The sequence below is a fragment of the Phyllobates terribilis genome, unplaced genomic scaffold, assembly GCF_046119375.1.
Source record: "Phyllobates terribilis strain yellow unplaced genomic scaffold, ASM4611937v1 Scaffold_3__8_contigs__length_932513732, whole genome shotgun sequence".
Classification (NCBI taxonomy): domain Eukaryota; kingdom Metazoa; phylum Chordata; class Amphibia; order Anura; family Dendrobatidae; genus Phyllobates; species Phyllobates terribilis.
In genome coordinates this window covers 729,309,714-729,336,015 of record NW_027362763.1, presented here as the reverse complement: position 1 = coordinate 729,336,015, position 26,302 = coordinate 729,309,714, and the positions used below count along the sequence as shown (strand labels likewise).

The following is a 26,302-nucleotide window of genomic DNA, read 5'->3' as shown; positions in this document are numbered from 1 at the left end:
TTCCAGTACTCAGACAGATCCAATAAAAACATTAAGCTTATTGTAGAAGTGGAAAGAGCATCAAATCTACAAAACATAAAAAAAACATCTAATGCATTTCAAACAGGTTTGGTTCCATAAAAACAGACGTGTTTTGAACAGAACTTTTAACGCGCTGGCGTTTTTTTTTTTTTTAATAGATCTGATGTGCTTTCCATTTATACAGTAGAGCTGAAAGATTTTATTGGATTGGTCTGAGTGCTGGACAATCTTCAATATTTGACCGAACGTGATCGTATGTGGTGCGGTCAGGGGTCGGCTTTCGTTTCACTAGTCTCGCGGTTTTGGGACTGGCCGACCGGGAAGAAGGTATTTGCAAGTGCTGGTCTTTTAGATTTCTTGTGCATAATCAGTTAAAGGAACAATTCACAAAATATGATAACACATTTTGCCACCACTAGGGCTAAGTCTGAGAGGATGGTGCACGAAACAGATTCTCTTTTTGGTGTTGCCGTTACCGGTACTGCACAAGGCAATATGTGTGCATCTATTAACCCGGAGAGCGCTCCTATAAGTGGATCATGTATACATTTTGTAGGGAGATAATGGGGCGACCAAATCCAATTACTGCCATTTGCCTGCCGGGGGAACAAAGGATAAAGTGTGAGAATATCCATAATTTTAAGACGGTTACTTCCCATCAGAGGAGACACGCGAGGGACAATTGAGCTGTGTCCATACACATAAGGTTCTGTTCTCTTCTGGCTGGGTTAGGCACCAGGGATGCATTGAGGTGTTGTCCGGGACTTAAATATCGCTGACTTATCCATAGGATATCAGGTCAATGTCAGAACGGTGGGGTTGCAGGGGTCTGACACCCCTAAATAATCAGTTGTCATCTGCTCCGGCGGTTGCTGGATATAAGCAACATTTGGGGTGGAACACTGCAGCCCTGTATATGGTTTTGTGTACTGAACCCCATCTCCAATTTAAATCAAAAAAGGGTTGTCTCGGACTTTATGCCCAACATAAACATTGGCCCCCTATATAGCAGACTGAGACTTAAAAAGTGTCTTTTCAGCTTCTACCAAGTGTTTTGGCTCTTTTTTTTAATGACTATACAGGAAAATGCAGCAGAAGACACGTTCCTACACAGTGGGACATCACTACAAAAGTCCAAGACCAGACCCTTTAACAAATCCTGGAGTGACTCAAAGTCAACATGACACGTGCAGAGATGGGACTTAGCTCAGACAATCCAAATCAGACTGAATCCTAAAGGGATTTTACTTCTCTTCTAAACAGTTTTTCAAATGTGGTTATATCATTAATTTATATAAAATTCAGCAAGCTTCTCGCTCATTCAGTAAAAAATTAAATAGGTGCGAGCTGAGAGGCTCATAATAGTGAAAAACTGCTAGATAGGAATTTCCTTTTATACTACTCACAAGGGATAAAATAGCCATCAGCATAATATGACATGAAAATCCCCAACTTATGTTTCACCGTATCTGCTTCATCCGGTACGTGGTCAAGAAGAAGCAGATATGGTGAAACTCAAGCTGGGCTTTTCACGTTATGTTATGCTGATGGTTATCTTAACGTGAAAAGCCAAACTAGAGTATGACCATGTTGGCTTCTTCTTGACCACACCCAAAAAGAAGCTGACATGGTGAAACTTGAGTTGCGATTTGCATGTTATATTATGCTGATGGTTATTTTTATCTTTTGAGGAATATAAAAAAGATAACTCTGAGCTGGTAGTACTGTCATATGACCATGCCCCAGAAGAAGCAGACATGGTGAAACCCGGAGTTGAACTTTTTACATTAAGTTATGCTGATGGTTATTTTAGGTCTTGAGAGTAGAATAAAAGTATTTGCACTTTATAATTTCAATTAAGCTTTGCAAAACTTTTTTTTTTTTTTTAACAGAATGTCTAATCTTACATTTATGAATGTTATTACTGTAGTGAATAACTGTTCACAAGCGAAAAACAATCACTACAGGATTTCATCTGATCTTGATTGTCTGAGCCAAGTCCCATCTCTGCCATTGTCGTAAACACACACATATTGAATTTGGTGACACTCGTAACCTTCTCTAACGGTACGGCTGCATCAGGGACTACAACTAGTGACTCTTCTTTAAATTATGATAGGTTCTTAAATTGTCACTGCACTGATGTCGGCTATCCCAGGGGCAGGGGCTCCTTCTCTATCCCCTAAAGATAAGAGCGCCCTAGCTATCCCTGCTTTCCAGATTACTTCTAATGGTGAAAACAACGGGGCCACGTGCCTTGCGGAGCTCCTGAATCAGCCATTATCTGTCCCCTCTCTCACCTGGGAATTTTGGAAATACAAGAAGTGTATAAGAATACACAAACCAGACTAACAAGGGAAGACATACAGGGATAAATGAAAATACCAGTCATACAAATATGCACTCACAAACAACAGAGTGGAACAACGGGAAGTAAAGGAAGGAAAAAACAAATAGGAGAGGATGAGGATCTGCACACCAATGAATCACCAAGCAACAGCCTTTAGAATAACACATCAAACGCCTCCTCAAAAAGCCAACACTTACAACTCCTGAACCGGGCAGCATGAAACTAACACTGGCAATCTCAGATTGCCAGAAGGGAGTATATATAGCAGAGGGGAGTGGCCAACACAGAACAGCTGAGACCATCAAAGCAGGAAAGCTTCAGAAGTTCTCAATTTTACAGATTAACCGCTGCACTGCTAGCAGAATCCTGCACGGTTTAATATGATGGTGAAGTGCTTCTAATCAGCGCAGGAGTACGTGAATTCAGACACTGCGGTCTTCTGGCCCCTCTTTGTTGCGGTAAACAAGTGACATATATACTTCTGGTACAATTCAGTAGGGTATATAAAAGCAAAACAACAGAATGTTGCTTATAGGGGTAATGCAGTGTATTTCTGTAAGATATATTAATATAATCCATTGCATGCTAAAGGCAACATCTTAGATGAGGAGTTTTGTGCATCATTGCGTTCAATGCTGGCTTCGTTGTGCATTGTGAGGTTTATGTTACTTTTCATGTTTCGCTACTTTCTCTGTTTAAGTCAATGACAAACATGGAAGTACTTGTCTTCCAGCATTATGTATGACTGTCATACAGCTCAGGTCCTATGCACAGACACAGTCACCTAAGCAGATTTAATGCTGTTTTGATAAACACCAGAGATAAAAAATAAAAATAAAAAATCTTCTATTCTTAATACTAGATTTCGTGAAATATGAATGGCGGGAGAGGCGAGATGGAGAGAAATACAGATTCTGCAGCTTCCTGAATAATTGATTTGCCATATCATCTGCTGCATGCGCTTCCATCTTCGGAGCAGCAGGCACTTCTCGTTCTGTTACATGACTGCCTAATGTTAAGGGGTTAACCATATAATGAGAAAGGAAATGCAATATGTAAGCCCTGAGTCATGCCCAACTTATATGCAGTATGTAAGCCCTGAGTCATGCCCAACTTATATACAGGAGAGACAAGTGCATAAATTATTCAGGTCTTTTTTTTAATTTTTTTTCTCTTAAGGAAATGGAGTCTTCCAGCCAAGAAAAGGATTAATGGATTGTTATTCTGCAACTTTACCACATTGTGGGTCCTCATAGGCCTCATCAGCCTTAGTTTATAAATTGTTAATTATACTTTACTTCCAGTGCAGAAGAAATAGGATAGAAATTACATTATATACGGAGATAAGTTCATCTGATTAGTCCGATGTTGTGCTTGCTGTTCTCGATCCATTAAAGGGGTTTCCAGTACTTAGATATTGACAACCTATCTGATAGGATAGGTCACCAATATCAAATCAGTGGCGGTCTGACGTCTCTCAATGAGAGCTGAGCTGCAGTACCAAGTACGGCCATTACACTGAGTGGAGCTGTGCAGCTCCGGCTCTGCACAATGTTTACTCCCGGCCTCCGAGGCACTTGCTGATAGTGGAGGTGACAGGTGAGGTGTGTCAGACTCCCACTCATCTGATACTGATAATAGTGGATAGATCATCCAGATCGAAGTCCTGGACCACTCCTTTAATTTTATTTAGTCCGTGTTTCCCAATTCCCGATGAAACTCGACAACTTTCTAGTCCGTCCTTGATACTCCGACGAGTGAACTTGATTCTATTGAAAAAGAATTTCCTGAATAAAAGATAGTGAGCCAAATCTAGGGTCTATAGAGTCAGGGACAAATGAAGGGTCAGGGCTTAAAGGGAAGTCTTGAAATCAATGGCAGACCATTCAATTTATGGATGGGCCGGGTCTGTAAACATATGATGGACACATGGAAGTACAGGCAAAACTCAGCCATAACATTGCTGGGGAACTTTTTTTTTTTCCCCCCTCTCATTGTGCAGCCCATCTATTACTCCTCCTGGAAATCTTGGCTTCCTTGACAACTGGGCATTGGAATGCCCCAATCAAAAGAGGGGGTGTCTCTGTGCAGTCTGCCAGGGAATGTATTGGCGCAAGGAGAATGGCAATATCAGAAGTCGGTATACTCCTATATTTCCAGGATATAGAATAAGAACTCCAGAACAAGTCTGTGTAGCAGAGAGGCGGCAGTCATTCTGCACATGTAACTAATATATAATACAAAAAAAAATTATATTATAATTACACACACACACACACTTCGAATATGTGCAGGTCGTACATTAAGAATATTTGGCCGATGGTTATCTAAAGATTATAGATACTTCGAGCATTACTCAATCTGTGGCCACAGTTCTTCTGTGAAGAATTTCTGCCAAGATCTCTATGAACATCTCATGGGTGTAGCTGGTTGGCGTGCACTTGTTGCTACTAGTTCTGAGTTGATGGCACTGCTGGACATCTTCGGATGTGGACGGAAGGTAATCATGATGAGTCGTTCATCTGCTGCACTAAGTTTCCTTGGCTAAAAACTGCATTTACAGCCCTCAATGTTGACCATTTCTTGGTGCGTCTTCTGAAATGTTTGGAATAAAAAGAAGTGGTGACCACTCCATGTTTTCTCTTGGGACTGCCAGCAGAGTAAGACATTGCCTTTTATTTGGGAGTCTAATAGAGGATAAAGAGGTGGTGTGTGAGTTTGGCCACTGCTCAAGCCTGACGGGGCACTTCATTTAATGTTTAATAATGAGAATAACCCTTTAATAGGAAGTCTGTCAGCCCCAAAATTGCTACTCCCAGAAGTGTAGCTAAGCAGCTGCAGCAGAGAGGGGAGAGAGCTGTGCGAGGGCAGCTCTGCTTCAGGCTCTCCAACAGAACGTTCAGGCATGAAAGCCTTCTTCTAGGTCCTCGCTCGCTCTGAGCAAGCCAATGCTGGCAAGCACCAGGGAGGGGAAAAAGGGGGATCCAAATTCAGGGGGAGGAATGGTGATCAGTCACACTAAGGGTGCACATGGGAATATACAGTGTTTTCTGGAGAGATTACTAAAATCTGTCTATGAAATGGCTCCGGTGGATTTAGCCTCTTGCATCTATGCATATTTCTTTTACTGATAGCTTCCTCTCCATCGCCCTCCTGTGTCAGTACTCACTGTCAATCTTGCATTCTGTTCCCGAAGCAGTAATATTAGATTTTGCACATACTCCTCAAACAATCTCTAAAATGAATACTCCACATCCATGAACCGCTTCCTCTCTTTTTACATTTGTAGCGCCGTGTGTGCGTATATTACCCGATACACTGATAAATGAAGCTCAATAGTCAAACTCCTCAGTGTTATGAAATCCAAGGCGAGACGTGCTGGAAGTCGCCCAGCGTGACTCTGACAGTTCCCTTTATTCACGGCTCACTTAAACTATTTTTTCCAAGTTATACATCACCGGAAAAGCAGCATTTATAGCAGCTGGAGATCAATGAAGTGCCGCAATGGAGGAGAAAAGAACTCCATCACCGGCAGCACTGAATATTACAGCATTACTTACTTGTATCATTGAACGGTACTTTCTCATTGACGATTCCCACAGACTCCTCCAGTCTACAGCTCAGATCCGAATGAAGAGTCTTCAGCTGATTCTGGCTGATGAGGCAAAGAGAAAAAATTTTGGACACTGAAAACACAAACTTCTAAAAAGGGATTTTCCAGGACAATGATATTTATGACCTATCCGAAAATCAGAATGATGGAGGGTTTTACACCCAGCACCCCTCACACCTATCAGCTGTAGGAACCGTGACCGAAAGGGCACAGTTTATGGTGTGCAAACAGCACAGCGCCATATGCAGAGTAGTGGCCAGTCTACGGTATTGCAGCTCAGCTTTTAGCAGCTGGATACATCATCAACAATGCACTCCTAGATAATCCCTTTAACAAAAACATAAGACTTCTTCCACTTAAAGGATTACTCCAATTTTCAAGATCCGATCCCAATATACAGTACAGACCAAAAGTTTGGACACACCTTCTCATTTAAAGAAATTTCTGTATTTTCATGACTATGAAAATTGTACATTCACACTGAAGGCATCAAAACTATGAATTAACACATGTGGAATTATATACTTAACAAAAAAGTGTGAAACAACTGAAAATATGTCTTATATTCTAGGTTCTTCAAACTAGCCACCTTTTGCTTTGATGACTGCTTTGCACACTCTTGGTATTCTCTTGATGAGCTTCAAGAGGTAGTCACCTAAAATGGTCTTCCAACAATCTTGAAGGAGTTCCCAGAGATGCTTAGCACTTGTTGGCCCTTTTGCCTTCACTCTGCGGTCCAGCTCACCCCAAACCATCTCGATTGGGTTCAGGTCTGGTGACTGTGGAGGCCAGGTCATCTGGCGTAGCACCCCATCACTCTCCCTCTTGGTCAAATAGCCCTTACACAGCCTGTTAACAGCATACAGAGGGATAATCTATAGCAGCCATATGGGCACCGAGAACAAAAGACAGGAGAATTTCAATGGCTTCTATGGGAGAATGTTGTGGGCAAGCTCTATGATCTGTGCAGAGATCATTATGCAGGGGGAAGGAGGAGGGGAGATGGGACGTCACCCATTATGAATGGTGGATCCTGTGATATCTATATGTAGACATTACCCATCGCTGTAATCCGGTAAGTGACCATAATGAGATGACTGCTGGGAAGTGATTTCTACAGAACAGAAAGGTACAGCTATTTATGAAACTCAGTATTCAAAATGAAAACTGTAAGATTTTAGGAATCTTTTAAAATACAGAAAATAAGGAAAATTTAAAAAAACAAAACCACACACCAAAAATTGTTAAAAACAAGTTCAACACAACTTGATTTAACACTTTCCTAACTGAGCCAATTTTCATTTTTGCGCTTTTTGTTTTTTACTTTGTTTCTTCCAAGAGTGATCATTTCCCTCTCATCAAAAATGAGGGTTTTTTTTTGTTGTTGGACGAGTTGTAGATTTGAATTATACCATTAACTCTAATGAAAAATGGAGGTTGGGGGGGTGAGATTGGGAAAAAATAAGATTAGTACTCATTGTAAAATCTCTTCTGATAGCCTTCATTGGGGGACATGGGAACCATGGGTGTTGTCAATCTCTTGGGGGCAAATGCCACTAATGACAGGAAAAAAAAGCAAATTAAGGAGAACAGAAAGTCTCATTAAACTCCAGGAATGAAACGTAAGAGTCCAACAGGGCAAAACAAAAAGGAAGTGGTGTCCCCCAATGATGGCCAACAGAGATTTTATGGCGAGCACTAAAAATCTTCTTTTCTCAGTCACTTCATTGGGGAACATCAGAACCCTGAGACATACTAAAGCAGTCCCTTTGGGTGGGAGAAAAAAAAACCCTAAGGACAAGAATAATCAGACCATCAGACCACAGTGTAAGATATTAATGCCTGCAGAACCTTACAGCCAAAACCCACATCCGCAGATACAAAAATGTGCACCCTGGAAAACTTCAAGAATGTGTGGAATGAAGTCCATGTTGCGGCCTTAAAAATCTGAAGAGCTGAGGTCTGATGATCCACCACCCATGAGAACCCCACCCATAGGCGGATTATAATGAGGGCAATCCGGGCTACTGCCCGGGGCCCCGAGCCTGCAAGGGGCCGGAGCGGGTGTCTAATGCTGGATTGCCCTCATTATATGTGCGGGCCGCCGCGGCACATACCGGTAGCAGTGGCGGGAGGGGGGGCCCCGGACCACTCCCCCAGCAGCGGCCGCCGCTACTTCTTCATCGGCCGGGCCAGCACTGCAGCAGTTAGCAGTGAGGCGGCCGGGCCAGCACTGCAGCAGTTAACTTCCCTGTGCTGGCCCGCCGCGTCACTGCTAGGAGACACGGCCCTGTGCGCGGCCGTGTCTCCTAGCTGTGACGTCACGCAGTGCGCGCCCGGCCTGCACTGCTGCAATGGAGAAATCAGAGCAGGCAGGAGGAATGGAGCCAGGGGATGGTGAGTCTGTCTGTCTGTGTGTGTGTGTGTGTGTGTGTGTGTGTGTGTGTGTGTGTGTCTGTGTCTGTGTCTGTGTGTGTGTGTGTGTGTGTGTGTGTGTGTGTGTGTGTGTGTGTGTGTGTGTGTGTGTGTGTGTGTGTGTGTGTGTAGACAGATATCATTGTGTGATGTCTGTTTATATGTATTTTTGTGTTTCAAATGTGTTTATGCGTGTATGTATGCATATGTCTGTATATGTTTGTGTGTGTGCGTGACTGCATGCGGCCTCCTGCTGAGTATAGTTGGCGCCGTGCGGCCTCCTGCTGTCTCTGGGGGGGGGGGGGTGGCACCGTGCGGCCTCCCACTATGTATAGATGACACCGTGCGGCCTCCCGCTGTGTATAGATGGCGCCGTGCGGCCCCCTGCTGTGTATAGATGGCGCCGTGCGGCCCCCTGCTGTGTATAGATGGCGCCGTGCAGCCTCCTGCTGTGTATAGATGGCGCCGTGCGGCCTCCTGCTGTCTCTGGGGGGGGGCGCCATGCGGCCCCCTGCTGTGTATAGACGGCGCCGTGCGGCCTCCTGCTGTGTATAGATGGTGCCGTGCGGCCCCCCTGCTGTGTATAGATGGCGCCGTGCGGCCCCCCTGCTGTGTATAGATGGCGTCGTGCGGCCTCCCGCTGTGTATAGATGGCGTCGTGCGGCCTCCCGCTGTGTATAGATGGCGTCGTGCGGCCTCCCGCTGTGTATAGATGGCGTCGTGCGGCCTCCCGCTGTGTATAGATGGCTACGTGTGCTCAATATTGAGTCATACAATTAATGTAAGGCTATGTGCCCACGATACAGAAATGTTCCGGATTTTTTTTTGAGCGTTTCTGCATCTCCCTGGCAGAAAAAACGCATGCGGATTTTACATGCGTTTTCCTGCCAGGGACATGCGGATGTGAAGCGTTCTTCACTTGCATTTCCGCATGCGGGTTGACAAGCGCTTTCCAAGCAATTTTAGCATCACTTGGAAAGTGCTTGACAACTTGGTTACACTATATAAATCCATGCAACCAGCATGGATTTATATAGTGTGACCGTAAAAGAATGGTAAAAAATAAAAAATATATACTTACCTTCTGATGGCCTGCCGACGTCAGCGGTCGCATGACCCATCACATGACTAAATGACGTCAAGGCAGGTCCTTTTCAGACCATCGCGAGCTGCCGGCAAGCCAAGACGCATCAGATAAAGACACCGGGGGCCATCAGAAGGTAAGTATAATATTTATTTTTTATTTTATTCTTTTTCTACAGGTTCTATGGTACCCGGGTCCGGAGGAGAGTCTCCTGTCCTCCACACCCGGGTACCATCCGCACATTGAAACGCATGGATTCCGCATCTACAGATGCAGGGATGCGGATTCCATGCATTCTAATGCAAGTCAATGGCGGCGAAAACGCCACGCTTCCACAAAATAATTGGTAATGCTGCGGATTTTTCCGCAATGATAATCTGCAGCGGAAATATCCGCAGCATGTACACAGCACATGCGGATTATCATTGGGGAACAAGGCAGACCTTCTACCAAGCGTTTTTTAAGCGTTTCTGCAGCGGAATTGCTGCTGCGGAAACGCTTAAAAAACGCATAGTGGGCACACAGCCTAAAAAAAAATATTATAATATTGTGCCAAATTAATTTCACGTGAACCATCACATGATCTATCACAGGGAATCATGTGACATGTCACGTGATAAATCAGGTGTGTGGGGGGGGGGGCCGCGCCTTCTAAACTGCCCGGGGCCCTTGCTACTCTTAATCCACCCCTGACCCCACCACCTGAGTGGAGTGCTGTCATCCTGAAGGGAACAGCAATAAGCCTCAAGAATGGCAGAACAAATGCTGTGGGAAATAGTTGCCATAGAAGCGGGTGGGTTCCTGCATGCTCCATCACGATTGACAAATAAGAAACCCGTAAGTCTGAAGGGAGATGCGATGGACAAGTAGAGATGGACAGAACTGACAACATCCAGCTTATGAAGAGATGGGAAGGGAAGATGCAAAAGAAATGAAGAAATATCTTCTTGTTAAGGCAAGAGGCCATCGTGAGAAAGAAGGAAGGCACCAGGTGCAAGACCACCATGTCTTTAGAGCAGCATGAGAGATGGCAACTTTGAGACCCTTCTGATGGACTACACTGTGTGCAGAATTATTAGGCAAATGAGTATTTTGATCACATGATACTTTTTATACATGTTGTCCTACTCCAAGCTGCATAGGCTTGAGAGCCAACTACCAATTAAGTAAATCTGGTGATGTGCATCTCTGTAATGAGGAGGGGTGTTGACTAATGACATCAACACCCTATATAAGGTGTGCTTAATTATTAGGCAACTTCCTTTCCTTTGGCAAAATGGGTCAGAAGAGAGATTTGACGGGCTCTGAAAAGTCCAAAATTGTGAGATGTCTTGCAGAGGGATGCAGCAGTCTTGAAATTTCCAAACTTTTGAAGTGTGATCACCGAACAATCAAGCGTTTCATGGCAAATAGCCAACAGGGTCGCAAGAAGCGTGTTGGCCAAAAAAGGCGCAAAATAACTGCCCATGAATTGAGGAAAATCAAGCGTGAAGCGGCCAAGATGCCATTCGCCACCAGTTTTGCCATATTTCAGAGCTGCAACGTTACTGGAGTATCAAAAAGCACAAGGTGTGCGACACTCAGGGACATGGCCAAGGTAAGGAAGGCTGAAAAACGACCACCTTTGAACAAGAAATATAAAATAAAATGTCAAGAATGGGCCAAGAAATATCTTAAGACTGATTTCTCAAATGTTTTATGGACTGATGAAATGACAGTGACTCTTGATGGGCCAGATGGATGGGCCAGAGGCTGGATCAGTAAAGGGCAGAGAGCTCCACTCCGACTCAGACTCCAGCAAGGTGGAGGTGGGGTACTGGTATGGGCTGGTATCATCAGAGATGAACTCGTGGGACCTTTTCGGGTTGAGGATGGAGTGAAGCTCAACTCCCAGACCTACTGCCAGTTTCTGGAAGACAACTTTTTCAAGAAGTGGTACAGGAAGAAGTCGATATCGTTCAAGAAAAACATGATTTTCATGCAGGACAATGCTCCACCACATGCATCCAACTACTCAACAGCGTGGCTGGCCAGTAAAGGTCTAAAAGAAGAAAAAATAATGACATGGCCCCCTTGCTCACCTGATCTGAACCCCATAGAGAACCTGTGGTCCATCATAAAATGTGAGATCTACAGGGAGGGAAAACAGTACACCTCTCGGAACAGTGTCTGGGAGGCTGTGGTGGCTGCTGCACACAATGTTGATCGAAAACAGATCAAGCTACGGACAGAATCTATGGATGGAAGGCTGTTGAGTGTCATCATAAAGAAAGGTGTCTATATTCATCACTAATTTTTTTGTTTTTGCATGTCAGAAATGTTTATTTCTAAATTTTGTGCACTGATATTGGTTTACCTGGTGAAAATAAACAAGTGAGATGGGATTAAATTTGGTTTTTATTAAGTTGCCTAATAATTCTACATAGTAATAGTTACCTGCACAAACAGATATCCTCCTAAGATAGCCAAAGCTAAAAAAAAAAAAAACCACTCCAACTTCCAAAAATATTAAGCTAGGATATTTATGAGTCTTTTGGGTTGATTGAGAACATAGTTGTTGATCAATAATAAAAAAAATCCTCTAAAATACAACTTGCCTAATAATTCAGCACACAGTGTAGACCGTGAGGAGGAAAACCACTTTCCAGGTCAGAGAGCGGTCAGGTGGAGTGCGTAACAGCAAGAGAAGCCTGTCCTGAAGATCAAATCTTCTTGCTAGGTGGAGAGTCCTCGCAATATGCCTCATTCTGGTGGGCAGAAGAACAGGTGTGGACTTGCAGCCTCAGGACTTACGACACTCACACATCAGAATTTTACGGATAGCATTCATACCTGTGATAGTCTATGGGGCTATTCACATGTCAGTGAGTTTTCATGGACCAAGAGGTCTGCAGAAAATTGTGGAGACATGTCCGATTTTGATCTGAGGACTCATGATCGGCAATGCAAGCCAATGGGTCTGTGAAACAAAATATGACCGTACTCAGATGACATTTGAGTGCGGTCCAATTTTCAAGGAGTGTCAGAAAGAAGAAGGTGGAGAAACTTTTATTTTATGTGTAAAAATCGGACGTGTGAATGAGCCCCATAGGGGCAGCTGGATCCCCATAGGGGCAGCTGTGGTGGTCCTGCCATAAGGGATAGAGGAGAGACAGTGGGACTGTAGCCTGACCCCGCTTTGTTTCCCCAATTTACAAGGCAAAAGAGTGAAATTAGGAAATAAACACATTATACAACAGATCTAGAAAACCTGGATCTGTGTCTGCCTCCTACAAAGCTGAACTGGTTTATCTTGATTCCTGTAGGGAAGAGTTATTAGTGTTGTCCTCCTGGTGACAGCTGCTAACACCCATAGTCCCTGTGTCTGCCAATGAAGCAACCAACAAAAACAACTCTGCCATTGCTTTTTGGGTTTTGCTTTTATGGTGTGCATTGTGTGGTAAAAACGATACAGCAACATGATTCTGTAGATCAGTACAATTACATCAATGCCAAATATATCCTGCCATCAGCGAGCTTTAAAGGCAAATGCAGGCTGTGTACACAGCCAGCACTCATTGTCTATGGTGCAGGCTCAGCTCCTGAGCCCGCTCCATGCACTCGCACCATGCATATACATCAGCTGTCAGGACAGAGAAAAACAATAGTCATTTTCTGATGACATATTGCCTTTAAAGAGGTATTCCCATTTTGAAACCAACTTCATGACCAAGGTCCGATCTAAAACACAACCTCTAGGACCCCAGCAAAATTGAGATTGTAGGGCCTGCAGGGCTGATTTACAGTAGTGTCCCTATTTAAGTTTAACTGCTGCCAGCTGTTAAAGAGACATGCCATCAAGTTAGGAAACCAGAAGAGCCCTTTAAATGACCTATGCACTTTTGCAACCAAGGAGTTAAGCATTTAATGGGAACTCGTTAGGCCCCACTACTCTTCCACTACTTTAGGAGTATGGATATGGGCTTGAGTAATCTGATACAGTGTTTTATGCATTAGAGGAAGCGTGGTTCTTTCGCGAAACGGCCATTAGCCCAAATTTTCTCAACAATCCTCGCTTTTAAGGGAACCTGCAAAAGAATGATTGACTTGAACATCGAGTGGCGAGTGCCTCATCTTACTCTTCAGTTTTTACTTATAAGGCCACGGCCCCACTATAAGTATTCGGTCAGTATTATTTCTCAGGAGTGGGAGCAAAAACCAGGTGAGGAACAATCAGAGAAAAGGTAGAATTTAAAAAAAGTCACCAATTCTGCATTTATCACTCACTCCAGGTTTTGGCTCCCACTCCTGAGAAAAAATACTGACCGAATACTGATAGTGGGGCCATGGCCTAATAAGGTGCTTTATGTTGCACAGTACACAGCCCAGTCTTTTAAAAATAAACTTTTATTTTACACATTGGCAAGTGAGGCAGGACTGGCCCGGTGCGGTGCATACCCACAGGACTGGCCCGGTGCAGTGCATACCCACAGGACTGGCCCGGCGCGGTGCATACCCACAGGACTGGCCCGGCGCGGTGCATACCCACAGGACTGGCCTTTGCTCGGATCCTCTAATCACACCTCACTGAGCGGTGACCGACAGCTTGCATTCAATCAGCATGGTAGGACTGCTAGATATCTTACACAGGTGAGAGAACATTTTAAAAATATATTTTTATTATGTTTTTTACATTTTAATTAATCTCGTTAGAGGACTTTAAACTGCAATTGCTTGATTGCCTATACAATACTACATATGTGCCATACTGAGACATCTGCCCAAAAAGACTGAATACTGTCATAAATTCAAAGGCTACTTCAACAAAGTGTTCGTTTAAGAGTGTGCATATTTATGCATACACAGTTTTAGTTCTTTATCTTTTTTCAGCCAAAAAGATTTCAGTTAATTTTTCAGTGAATTTGTACATATTTTGGGTGGCATTAAAGGTGGAAAAAGAACTAAAATGATTCTTCTTGATATGAGTTTTTTACATGATAAAAACCTGGCATATACACAGGGATGTGCAGACTTTTTATAACCACTGTAGCAGAAGTTGGATACAAAAGCTCTGGATGCATCAATCGCTCGGTATAACCATTGACATATTAATGGAGCAACTAGAATGTAAAAAAATGCAAAGAATATCTGATCAATATACAGTTGCATAAAAACCTTTAACTTGAATTGGGGAAAATCACTTCACAGAAATTGCATTTTTTCGCAGTCTTTTATAAAATTATTTCTAGATGCAATTTCCCTTTTAATATCTAGGTGTGATCGTACTCTAGGATTTACACACATGTCTGCAATGGCCGCCTGTTCCAAAATCCTATGCAGGGATGGTCAGCAACCTTCGACACTCCAGCTGCTGTAAAACTACAACTCTCAACATGCTCTGACCTGTCCTGCTTGCCTGTAGCTGGTATGTGTGGCGTCTACGTCCTTGTGACCCACAGGTAGACGTGTCTTATTTTTTACAGCAGAAATGACAATAAGTACCATACACAGATAACATACGTGTGACACATACCGGAATAGGATACAGAATAGAAATTAAAGACGTTTAGGTGTTAAAGATGTGCAGAGATAGAGATAGATAAATAGATAGATATCTATGAGATATAATGAAAAAAAGACGACGTGGGGTCAACCCCCTATTTTTGATAACCAGCCAAGGTAAAGCAGACAGCTGCAGGCTGGTATTATCAGGCTGGTAAGGTCACTGGTTATTGGCTCCTTCCCAGCTTAGAAATAAAAGCCTGCAGCCACCCCAGAAGTGGCATATTACATGAGATGCTCCAATTCAGGCGCTTTGCCTCGCTCTTCCCGATTGCCCTGGTGAGGCGGTAATGGAGTTTAGGGTTGATGTCAGCTGTGAATTGTTCAAAAACCACAGCTGACATCAAGCCCTGGTGTTAGTATTGGAGAGGTATCTATCAGTTTAGTTTGCAGATCTCTAGCAAACCCCTTCATGTCTATATAACATAAACTTATGTGATGTGGGTGCATATGGGTGTAGGAAGTATATGTAGAGGGCTCAGGAGCTGAACCTGCAATCTACCTGGCAGATGCCAGAATCTGCCTGTAAAAACAGCGACCATAGCTAGCTCCAGTCGCTGATGTTTATAGCCATTTAGATGCCAATGTCAATCACGGAGGGATTTAAATGGCCGGACTGCCTGGGCTTTGTAGGTGAACCGCAGTTTAGCTACGGTAAGTAATGCAATACTGCACGTGATCAAACAAGAGCAGGTTTAAGTCAGCTAAATGGAAAAAAAATGCAATAAAAAGTTATCAAAATGTTGTAAGTAAACCACAATGGGATCAATAAAAAATGTCAGCTTGTTGCACACAACATGAAGAGGGTCAATGGCCATGCTTTCATTTTACTTTAGAAAACCTGATTTAAAGTGGATCTAGGGGATGGGGGAGAATTGCTCCATCTCCCAAAATATAATTATTGCCACAAGAATAGACAAGACAATGAATCAAGAATGGACACTGGTTGTCAAATATCCTACCGTGGAGAAAATAAATAATAGATGGATAGATAGCTCAATCTAACTAGAACCATGTATTAAAACACATTTCCTAATCAGTTAGTACCACTCCACCTTCCAGAGGTGATAAGCGAGACATGGCTGCCACCATCCTGCCTCCGGCTGGGGCTGAGCACGCTCGCTCTACCCTGCCTATAATACTCTGTATCTCACAGTCCTGTATTTGGACCTTCATACCCCAGAGCCAAACCTACAGTTTTCTAGTGCCGCATTGGAAAGGTGATTTTTTTTTTTTTTCAATACATCTCTTCCTAAGACATGGCAGCTCCCGCTCCTCCATTACTGCACACTTACCAGTCTTCTGACCGCACTCTGCACTCCTTCGCCTCCTTCTCCAGCCCCTGAGCTTTTACCTGAGGAAAGCAACATAGAAATGATCTGAAAGTGCACAGCCAAGATTTATGCTACAGTTCACATCTCCGGTGGAATAAATAATGAATGTGAGCGATGCTAAGTCTTCAGCTAAACACAGACCTGGCTCATAGCAAGTAGTGGTTCCTTTTAGTCAGTAATATGCAATAATCTAGAGCATTAAAGCAAGGAGAAACATCTCCATGCTGCACCACAGCTTTTATGGTCACTGATTCAGTAGGCAGGCAAAATAATTTGCAGCCCATGTACTAGGATATGCATTGTTTGGTCATTATTGTGTAATTGACAAGGTTTCATTTTTTTCAGCATTTTACTTAAAACTACATTGTGAAACATTTTTTTCCTAATCCGTTTTTATTTCCTATAGTTTTTTTCTTCTATTCTAATATCTGCACATGATTATTGGGGCAGCCATGTGCCTATTTGCAGCAGTTTAGAGTTTCACTTTACTCACTGGCAGACACAGACAGGAGAGGGCCCCTGTGCAAGAACAGCATATGGGCCCTTTGCATTCCAACCTCTTGGGCCCCCGTGTAGCTGCACAGGTTGCACCAATGATATGTCGGCCCCTGACTTTACTGCAGTCACAAGGAGCATAGAAAACAGCTGTCAGGAAACGGCTCATTGACTTCTATGGGGGAGTGTCGTGGGAATGCTCTGTGACCTGTGCAGTGGTCACCGTGCAGAGAGGGGGAGCTGTAACATTACCTGCTGTGATCGGTGGATCCCATGTAATGTATATCTAGGTGTTAACAGTCATTGTAATCCTGCCTGTGATGAGAATACGGCGACTGGCAAAACAGGATCTTTACAGCACAGGAGGAGTCAGCCTGTTTTGAGGCTCAAGAAAGTGTGAAAAGTGCAAGATTTCAAAAATTGTTTCAACTATATTATTAAAAATAAATAAAATCTCCAAATTACTTTTCAAAACATTTTTCAACAGGAAGGCTATGCACACACACGCTGAGTATTTGAGATTTATCTACTTCAAAACTCAGTGTAGGCAGGAAAAACATCACCTATTGGGGGGGGGGGAGTAGGGTGGCCCCCATACACAGACCGTCTAGCCCATCTCGCCAGATTTCAACTGACTTATCTAATGTAAATGGGAGATTTAAGTGTCCTGCTGCACAGTCCTGTGCGCTGAGATTACAGAATAGAATAACATCTGCATTACAAAACAGAATATTAAACACAACATACATTAAGAAAATATCAAGAAATCAAGACTTTATAAATGGGATCTCCAGACTGGAAGACCCATTTTAGGTCCCAACTAGAAAACAGTGAGCTAATAGAGCGAGGTAGCTTTTCATCATGCACTTTGACTACCGATATATTACATGACCACCAGCCATCTTGATGGGCGCCATATAATACAATCCCCTGCAGCAGCTTTAACAGGGGAAACGTCTCACTGTCCGCAGCTGCAAACATATTGAAGGTGTTGTCTATGAGGAGACTGAGCCTTTATCAGTGCTGGGCTGGTAATTTTTTTTATTTTTTTACAAAAGTGTTAAGATTTATTGTAGCTTTCCTAAAATTACTTACTATTACAGTCAATATACAATAATAACAACCTAAGAAATAAGCTACTAAAAAAGGTAGATGGACAGCTAACCATATAGTAATCGCTTTCTGCATCTTCAGCAGCTTTCTTCTACCATGAATCCAGGAAGGAAGGGGAGTGACGATTGATGACAGAGCTTCCCTCAAAAACAGAATCATTAACCGCTCACCTCTAACTTTGCCTTGTCACTCTGCAACTTCTCAATCGTCTCCATGTATTTCTGCTTCAGACCCTCCACAACGGCTTGGTGCTGGGCAGCGCCAGTCTCCAAGACTTGTAGCCGACTCCTCAGCTCATCCTCAATCTGCCGATGCTTCTCGCTGGCCTCAAAGAACTGAAAAACACATAAAAAGCCACCAATAAACGTTCACTAAAAAATACAGCTGCACTCAAACACTATGATATACAAACATTGAATATATGAATTTGGAACTGCATTACGGCTATAGAAAATATGTAAAAAAATAAAAGTACTTAGCGCACAAGTTGGTCAATTCATGAGAGCCCATCAGCCGCGGCAAGGCGTACCCCTTTGATAGGACCCTAACCGTAAATACCTCTCACGGACTGAAAGCCTACAATTTTAATAGCAGCCCAGGAGAGGCATATACAGTTAGGGTCCCATCAATGTGGTACTCCTTGCCACGGCTCATGGGCTCTCATGAGCTGGCCAATTTGTTTAGTTATATTGAATAGTCGTGACGGCTTGAACCTGTTTACACTTGTTGTATTGTGTTTTGAGGTGCTGGCCAGTTTTTTTTATATTCACAAGAATGTTCTTGTAGCAAGTAGGCTAGGCTTAAGTCCTAGCTCTGCAGGCTTTGGATTAGTGCACCTCGCTAGCTCGGCATATAAACGGACTAGGTGTTCATTTAAGTTAGTTAGCTAAGGGAAGCTGACCAGACTGGATGCGTTTTGGTGCGAAAGAGAGACAGGCCAGAATCCCTCTCTGAGAAGAGTCTGCACAGGCCGTATACAGAGAACCGCAAGTATCAGTGGTTGCTATGGACAATAACTGTTTTGTTTGACGGAGTTGGGGCTAGTTCAGTCGTGTATGAGTAGCCAGGGTCTGTTCTGTTTAGTTAGCGCCTGGGATTAACTTTTATGAGTTTGTTTTGGTGCTGTGCAACCTGTGGAAAGCAATAAAAACTGCACGTGTTTAGACCAAAACTGCATTGCCTGTGTGAACGCTACCGAAGGTCTAATGCCCAGCGCTTACTAGAGAGCGTGAACCCCTACAATTGGTGGATGAAATGCAGGTGTAGAAGTCCCAGAGAGCACAGGTGATTGCAGTGTAAAGATTGAATGTCCAGGGTAAAGGCAGCTACAGCACTGCAAACAGTGTGAAAGCATGGAGGAACTTGTTAAGCAATTAGTCAAGGTGCAGCAGCATCAGCAATTACAAGAGCAGCAGCAGATGGCTCTCCTGGCAGAAAGTGTCCAGACCAGGGAGATGGCACCACCCGCCAGCCTACAAAAGATGACTCTGGAGGATGATGTTGAGGCTTTCCTGACTATATTTGACAGGGTGGCACACAGAGAGGAACTGCCCACAGAGCAATGGGCAGGTCTTTGCTCCATACCTTACGGGGGAACCACACAAAGCGTATTATGACCTTGCCCTGCAGGATGCCAAGGAGTAAGACAAGCTGAAGGCGGACATTATGTCACGCTTGAGTGTCACCCTGGCAGTCCGGGCACACCTCTGACGCTACCAAAAGGGACAAACCTCCTCGCTCCCAGATGTTCGACCTGTTACAAAAATGGCTGCAGCCCGAGACCTGCTCTGCAGCACAGATGGTGGAACGAGTGGTACTGGACCACTTCATTCATTCATTCATTTATTCATTCACTACCTAAGTCCATGCAAAGCTGGGTTGACCAAGAAAATCCCCAGAATGCAGATGACCTTGTGGGCCTCGTGAAAAGATACTTGGCTATGGAACACTCCCAAAGAAACCAACAGAGCCTGAAATTACATTTCCGGAATACCCAAAAGAAGGGGTCCAAGTCCACAGCTGAGGGACGCGCAAAGACCCAGGAGGGGGTCAGAACTGGGTTCTAAGGCTACATCTCGTAGCATTAGCTGTCGGTGGTGTCGAGTCCCGGATCATACCAGCCGTTTATCCCTTGACCTCAGAGCCGATGGACAACAGAACAGGCCAGTGCTACTCCTACTTCGCCTACACTGCCTGCAGTGCCGTTTCTCATCCTGGCGAGGGACCTCAAGCATGTCAGGTGACTGAACGGTGTCCAAGTGACGGGACTTCTAGACTCAAGGAGTTTGGTGACACTGGCAAGTGCCAGACTCCTGCATGTGCTCTTCTCAGAGAGCCTGTCTCTCTCTCTAGCTCCAAGACACATCCAGTCTGGTCAGTAGCTCCAAGACACATACAGTCTGGTCAGCTTCCTTGAGCTGACTGACTAAGGAGAACATCTCTTGCGAAAACATTGCACAAACCTTGTGCAGAGAACCGCAAACATCAATTGTTATGGATAATAGCTGTTTTGTGTGACCGAGCTGTGGCTAGATCAGCCGTGTATGTGTAGCCAGGGTCTATTCAGCTTAGTTAGCGCCTGGACAAGGCTAGGGATTTAGGTTTACGAGTCGGTTTTGGTGCTATGCAACCTGTGAAAAGCAATAAAAACCTGCATGTGCTTGAACCAAAACAGCATTGCCTGTGTGAACGCTGCCTAACGCCTACCAGAAAGAATCCCTACAGTCCAAAATGGAGATTAGGGTCCAAAGAAAAAGTATTTAGGATAAATTTACCATAGTACCACCCCCCCTTCCCTAGTCCCCAAGGGGTTCTGTGACAAAATAAAAATAGGAGGGCACATGCTCAAAGGTGGCAGTCATAACTAAACCCTGAAGTCTAAGTGGTCACAACATCTCATGTAGTTGGCAGATGGGGTCCAGCATTGTTAAAGGTACAACTCTGTGTGAGGATGCAAACAAAATACATTTTATACAGGGTTGTGAAATTTGATGTGAGCAGTGTGCTGTAATGTTCTGCAGCAGCAGTGACACAGAACAGAATAAGTGGCTGAAGATTTATTTTTTTAAGAATTGGAACAATAAATGCCAGTCAATCAGTATCTGCCTGACCCTTACAGAATAAAGGGGTACTCTTGTCTACATACTGTAAATGATCACAAATCCAATGAATAGGTGGGGACTGTAAGATCTATGCGAACTTTTGTCCTCCAATTCTCTCCTGGAGGAGTGGAACGAAGCAGTCGTTGATGTGTATATCCTGCCCCTCCACTCACAGTCTAATACACTGATGGAAATAATCAAATATGGCGCAGTTTTCTGCAAAGAACTGAATTGTGTTGAAATACTTGATTCAGCAGTAAAAAGTCCAAAAGAAGTAATGAAAACTTTTGTAAAGTTTTTGGTCTACATCTACAGACCCTCACCAATCAGTATGTCAATGTGCTATCATTTGCAGAGCTGCCTAAAGTTGTAAAAAGTAAGTATATTATTTTTACCAACCTGTATGTGTAGCCTCTCGTTCTCCTCAATTTTTTTCTGAAGATCCTCGTCAAAGACACTTTTTTGTTCATGACTCATTTGAGACGAATCTACGTGTTTCTGGAGGGCGAAAGGACAGCATGGTAAAATATTAAATGCTCAGAAGCCAGAGGACATGTACCATAAAAGCGGTTAGGAAAGGGATTTGATGGCACAGTCCCATTTTTTTATGCTAAATTTAAGGCTGTGTGAAATTGCAGAAGGTGCTGATGTACATAGATACTAAATGATGCGTTTCTGGGGCAGGCTGTAGACATCTAATCCTGCACACCATATCCCTCACGTCTGTGTTAGTATATACTAGATCTCCCATAAAATAAAAACTCTTAAACATCTTTCCTTTACACTGAGCTTTGTGCCATTCATTGGTGAATTCTCCTGGAAACATCAATAAAGTACCGAACGTCACCATTACCCTTGTCAGGAAGGTATTGCCCTGCACAGTCTGACAATATCCGACATGTCCTGACAGTGTCAGTCTGGGTAGAAACTCACCTTGTTGACAAAGAGAATAGTAAACCCACCTGACAATTTGTTAATATATTCCCAGGAGGAATAACAGAGGAAAGTCATAAGGAAATCAACGAGTAATTATTAACGGATCACGTCAGGAGAGATGGTCGGGGTGCAAGGAGCGAGCTCAGGAGCAGAGTTCACTACATATTGGGCAGGTGCAGGCCGTGTTACACAGCCAGCGTCTGCCTGTAACAGCAGCCAACAACACTAGCTGCTGATTAACTCCTAAAATGCTGAGACATTTAAGGAGTCTGCTTGGGCGCTCACTGACCCCCTCACCCCCACCAGTAGCTTAACATTGGGGTGTCACATGGCAGGTAGGGGCCTGCTGAAGACTCCTATCAGTGAAGTGCAAAGTAAAAAAAAAAAAAAAAGTTTTAAAAATATCATAAATAAAAAGCATTCCATTTTTCACATTAAAAAAAAAAAAAAAAAAAAAAAATTATATATATATATATATATATATATATATATATATATATATATTATTTATTTATTTTCACGTACATTATCTGACAGTGAGTAGTGGCATTTAAAACTAAAACTTGTTCCATAAAAAAAAAAAAGAATCTTCATACGCTTAGGTTGACAGTAAAACTAAGACGGAAAAAAAAAAGCTGAGGAGGATAAAATGATAATATGATAATTGTCTGAGTCGTTGGGGGTTAAAATGGAAGACTGCTGGTGGAACACCAGAGATGCCGCCTAGGACATAAGTATGTCTGTATTATCACTGATAATATACATGAGACATAAGAACATTGGACACAGGAAGGTACGTCAGCACCTTGGCCTTCTTGCCTCTGGCTTCCATCACGGACAGCTCTTCTTGCAGCAGCTCCACCCTCTTGGCTAACTGCTGGTTCCTGAAGCTCAGGCTGTCCATCTCCTGCTGCTGCTTCCTTACGGACTGATCTTTCATCTTCAGCTGCTCCTGGGAGAAGTAACAGCGGAGTTACTACATTACCATTGATTTCCGCCACTGACGGGACATTTTTTACATGCGATGATACCTTCAAAGCAGCAGAATTGGCTTGTTCATCTACAACCGCCTTCTTCAGCACCTGGTTCTGGGCCCGAAGCTGAAAAAAAAAGTCAATGTCATGTATGCAGGGATGTAGGGCTGCCAATCTGGTGCCGGCATATAAATGTCCGCAGATGCTCAGCTCTGCAGGAAACTTCAGTATAGCTCTATTCAATAAAATAGAGGCCACGCTGCAGAAGCAAACCAGCGCGCTATCCAATTCCTTCCAGGGTCTATGGCAGCCCCAGAGGCAGGGATATGGATGTCATAAAGACACCTCCTATGAGCCAGAATAGAGAGCCGCGCTGTAAGAAAGACCATATTCCAGAACCATCCCTCCGTACTCAGTGCTGCATCCCCCATCAGTCTCCTGGGATCAACATCAAATCTTGTCTGGGTGAAAGAAATTGATTTTCTTCCGCTCAGAAGAATGGGACCCTTTTATCCCCTTTAGAGTACAGTGGAGGTGCCTATGCTGGAGTGCAGCTCCATTCATTCCCTATGGGGCTACTGAACGCTGCGCTGGGCTTTCTAAGGCAGTCCCATAGAGAAGGAACAGAGCAGCGCTTGAGCATGGGCACCTCCACTGTACTCTAAGGGGGATAAAAGGGTCCCATTCCGGGGATTGGTGGGGGTCCCAGCGGTTGGATCCCCACTGATCTCTAAGTTATCACTTATCCTGCAGGAAGGCAAAACAGGATTATACCATCAGACAGAAGATAACTCCGGGGGTTTCCACTCTCAGACTAGAAAGATGGAATGGGACATTTCTAGAGTTAAAATGTCACTATTCCGAACACGGCAAAGATTAATTAACCTGCAGATTTCTCTGACCGACCAAAGTCCCCTGCTCGGCCCGAGGATTATCACAGGCAGACGGGATATAAGCCAGGCTAGGAAAAACGTGACTAAGGACTAAGGCTGCCAATGATGTACTGGTTATGGATCATGCTCAAAGACGTGGCCATTTTATTTTTATAAAATCAGTGTTTTACCAGCAGGAGATTATCACTAGAGGACTAGTATACCTGCTGCTAGGTAGTCCTTCATATTCATGGGCTCTGTAACTCTGCCCCCAGAACTGATTGCATAGGCATAAATTAGCCACAGTGCACACAGAAAGCTGCCAATCAGTGGAGTGGGCAGATTATACAGAGCTCAGCATTCAGAGAACTGCTAGATCTGCAGCGGACAAAACTGTGATTGCATCAAAACTGCAGCAAGCAGCCCAGTAAGAGACACATCGCTGGAATCAGGGGCTCTGTCCCTATGTTATGCTGCTGGTAGATGGGGAAGCAAAAACCTGGTGACAGATTCTCTTTAAATAATAATGTGCAACCAAAGTTAACCGCTTCTCTTCCTTTTGGTGACTTAATGACTATCGGTGGTCACGCGGTTTGTGCAGAAGTCATTGAGCCACAAGTAAGCAGAAGAAAACCCAACTACCACTGAGAGTGAACAGCCGGCTGCCATTATGCAGAAATCACAAAAATCTTCTGTTATTCCTCCTGGAAATGTACAAACACATTGACAAGGGGGAAAAGCTCCGCTGGATGGGGGGGGGGCAGACATTGCACACTGTCTGATCAGAGCTGCTGGTGACACATTGTGGAGGTAGACGACCCCTGTGAGAGGGAGAATGGTATCGCCCTTCACTCATACATTTCCAGGAGGAATAACTGAGGGACATCACATAACACAAGTCAGGAAGAGCAACCAGGTGAGCAGCACAATGAAGGGGAGGGCAGCATAACATGCACAGCCTGTGGGGCCTCCTCACCTTGGAGTACTCCTGTGCCAGCTTCTGGTACTTGCCCTGCAGCTCCCCTGTGGCCATGCTCTGCCCGTGCACTGAATGGAGGAAGGGGTGAAGCAGTGTCAGTGGGATGGAGCCCCACACACAGCACGACGGTTCCCGGGTACGGTGCACTGGAGGTCCGGGCTCCTGTATTTACCATCCCTCCCCGCGGAGCCGGCACAGGTCGGAGGGTGGCGCTGTGCGGCTGATGGATGCGGTGTGTACCGGAAGTCACATCGCAAAACACTTCCCTGATGCCAGACAGGCGCCGCCCACAGCCGTCACTCGCAACCGCTCGGCGCGATTCACCAATGGCAGCTCAGCTCTCAACCCCAGCCTGCCGGATAGCGTATGTAAGAAGGCATATGATTGGCCAGGATCGGTGACCGGCGGAGATAACTAGCTCGGCTCCTCTTCCTCCACTCACTGTTGTCAGAGTGCAGTGTATTAACCCCCTCAGGACTGCAACATTTTTCCTTTTTTTTTTCTTCCAAGAGCCAAAACTTTTGTATGAAGACTTGTTATTTATTTATTTATTTATTTATTTATTTTAAGGATGAGTTGTAGTTTTGAATGACACCATTCACTCTACCATATAATGTGCTGAAAAATAAGGGGAAACAAAATTCCACAACGGTCGCTGTGTGGTAAATGTGACCTGGAAACCTGATTCTCCAGGTCAATGCGGTTACAGCCGTGCCAAACCTGTGGAGTGTTTATTTATATATATATATCTATTTATTTTATAATATATGTTATAAATAATATATTTTATTACATTTACTAATATTAATTTTAAAAATATCTATACTTTAAATTTAATATTAGTAAATGTAATAAAATATATTTATAACATATTAATATATTTAAATCATATATAAATAAAAATAATATTTTATATTTCCCCTAAAAAACTGAATTTCACAAAAAAAAAAAGAAAAACATTTAGTTTGTGTCACCATTTTCTGTGACCGATAACGTCTTGTTTTTGTTGTGACGATCTGGAATTTTTATTGATTTGGAGCATTTTTTTATTTCTTTTTATTGCAATTTTTGGGGTGAAGTGCAGCGATTCTGGATTTTTGTTTTTCACTTTAAGGCAGGGGTCTCAAACTCAGCTGGGCATATGGGCCATACACTGAAAAACATTTAATTTGGGGGGCCGCATTATTTGCATGACAAAGTGACATTTTTAGTGATACCATTTTATTTTCTAGACACCTTTTGAACTGGTCCTGATCTTGCAGACATGGTCTCCCATCCAGGTCCCCCATATTGCAGACATGGTCCCCCATATTACAGACATGGTCTCCCATCCAGGTCCCCCATATTGCAGACATGGTTCCCCATATTGCAGCCATGGTCTCCCATCCAGGTCCCCCATATTGGAGACATGGTCCCTCATATTGCAGACATGGTCTCCCATCCAGGTCCCCCATATTGCAGACATGGTCCCCCC

General features: G+C 43.8%; 1 protein-coding gene across 2 annotated transcripts in view; it reads right to left on the bottom strand.

Moving 5' to 3' along the window:
• Nucleotides 1–25,123, bottom strand: part of PPP1R21 (protein phosphatase 1 regulatory subunit 21) — an 87,722-nt gene extending 62,599 nt beyond the window's left edge. For both annotated transcript variants that reach the window (XM_073672090.1, XM_073672089.1), the window contains exons 1-7: nt 24,826–25,123; nt 23,035–23,103; nt 22,809–22,955; nt 21,467–21,565; nt 18,137–18,301; nt 16,320–16,378; nt 5,932–6,026 (exon numbers count right to left, since the gene is read on the bottom strand). In XM_073672090.1, the coding sequence (XP_073528191.1) occupies nt 5,932–6,026; nt 16,320–16,378; nt 18,137–18,301; nt 21,467–21,565; nt 22,809–22,955; nt 23,035–23,103; nt 24,826–24,882 (691 nt within the window). In that variant the 5' untranslated portion in view covers nt 24,883–25,123. The remainder of the gene's footprint in view (nt 1–5,931; nt 6,027–16,319; nt 16,379–18,136; nt 18,302–21,466; nt 21,566–22,808; nt 22,956–23,034; nt 23,104–24,825) is intronic.
• Nucleotides 25,124–26,302: the final 1,179 nt, after the last annotated feature.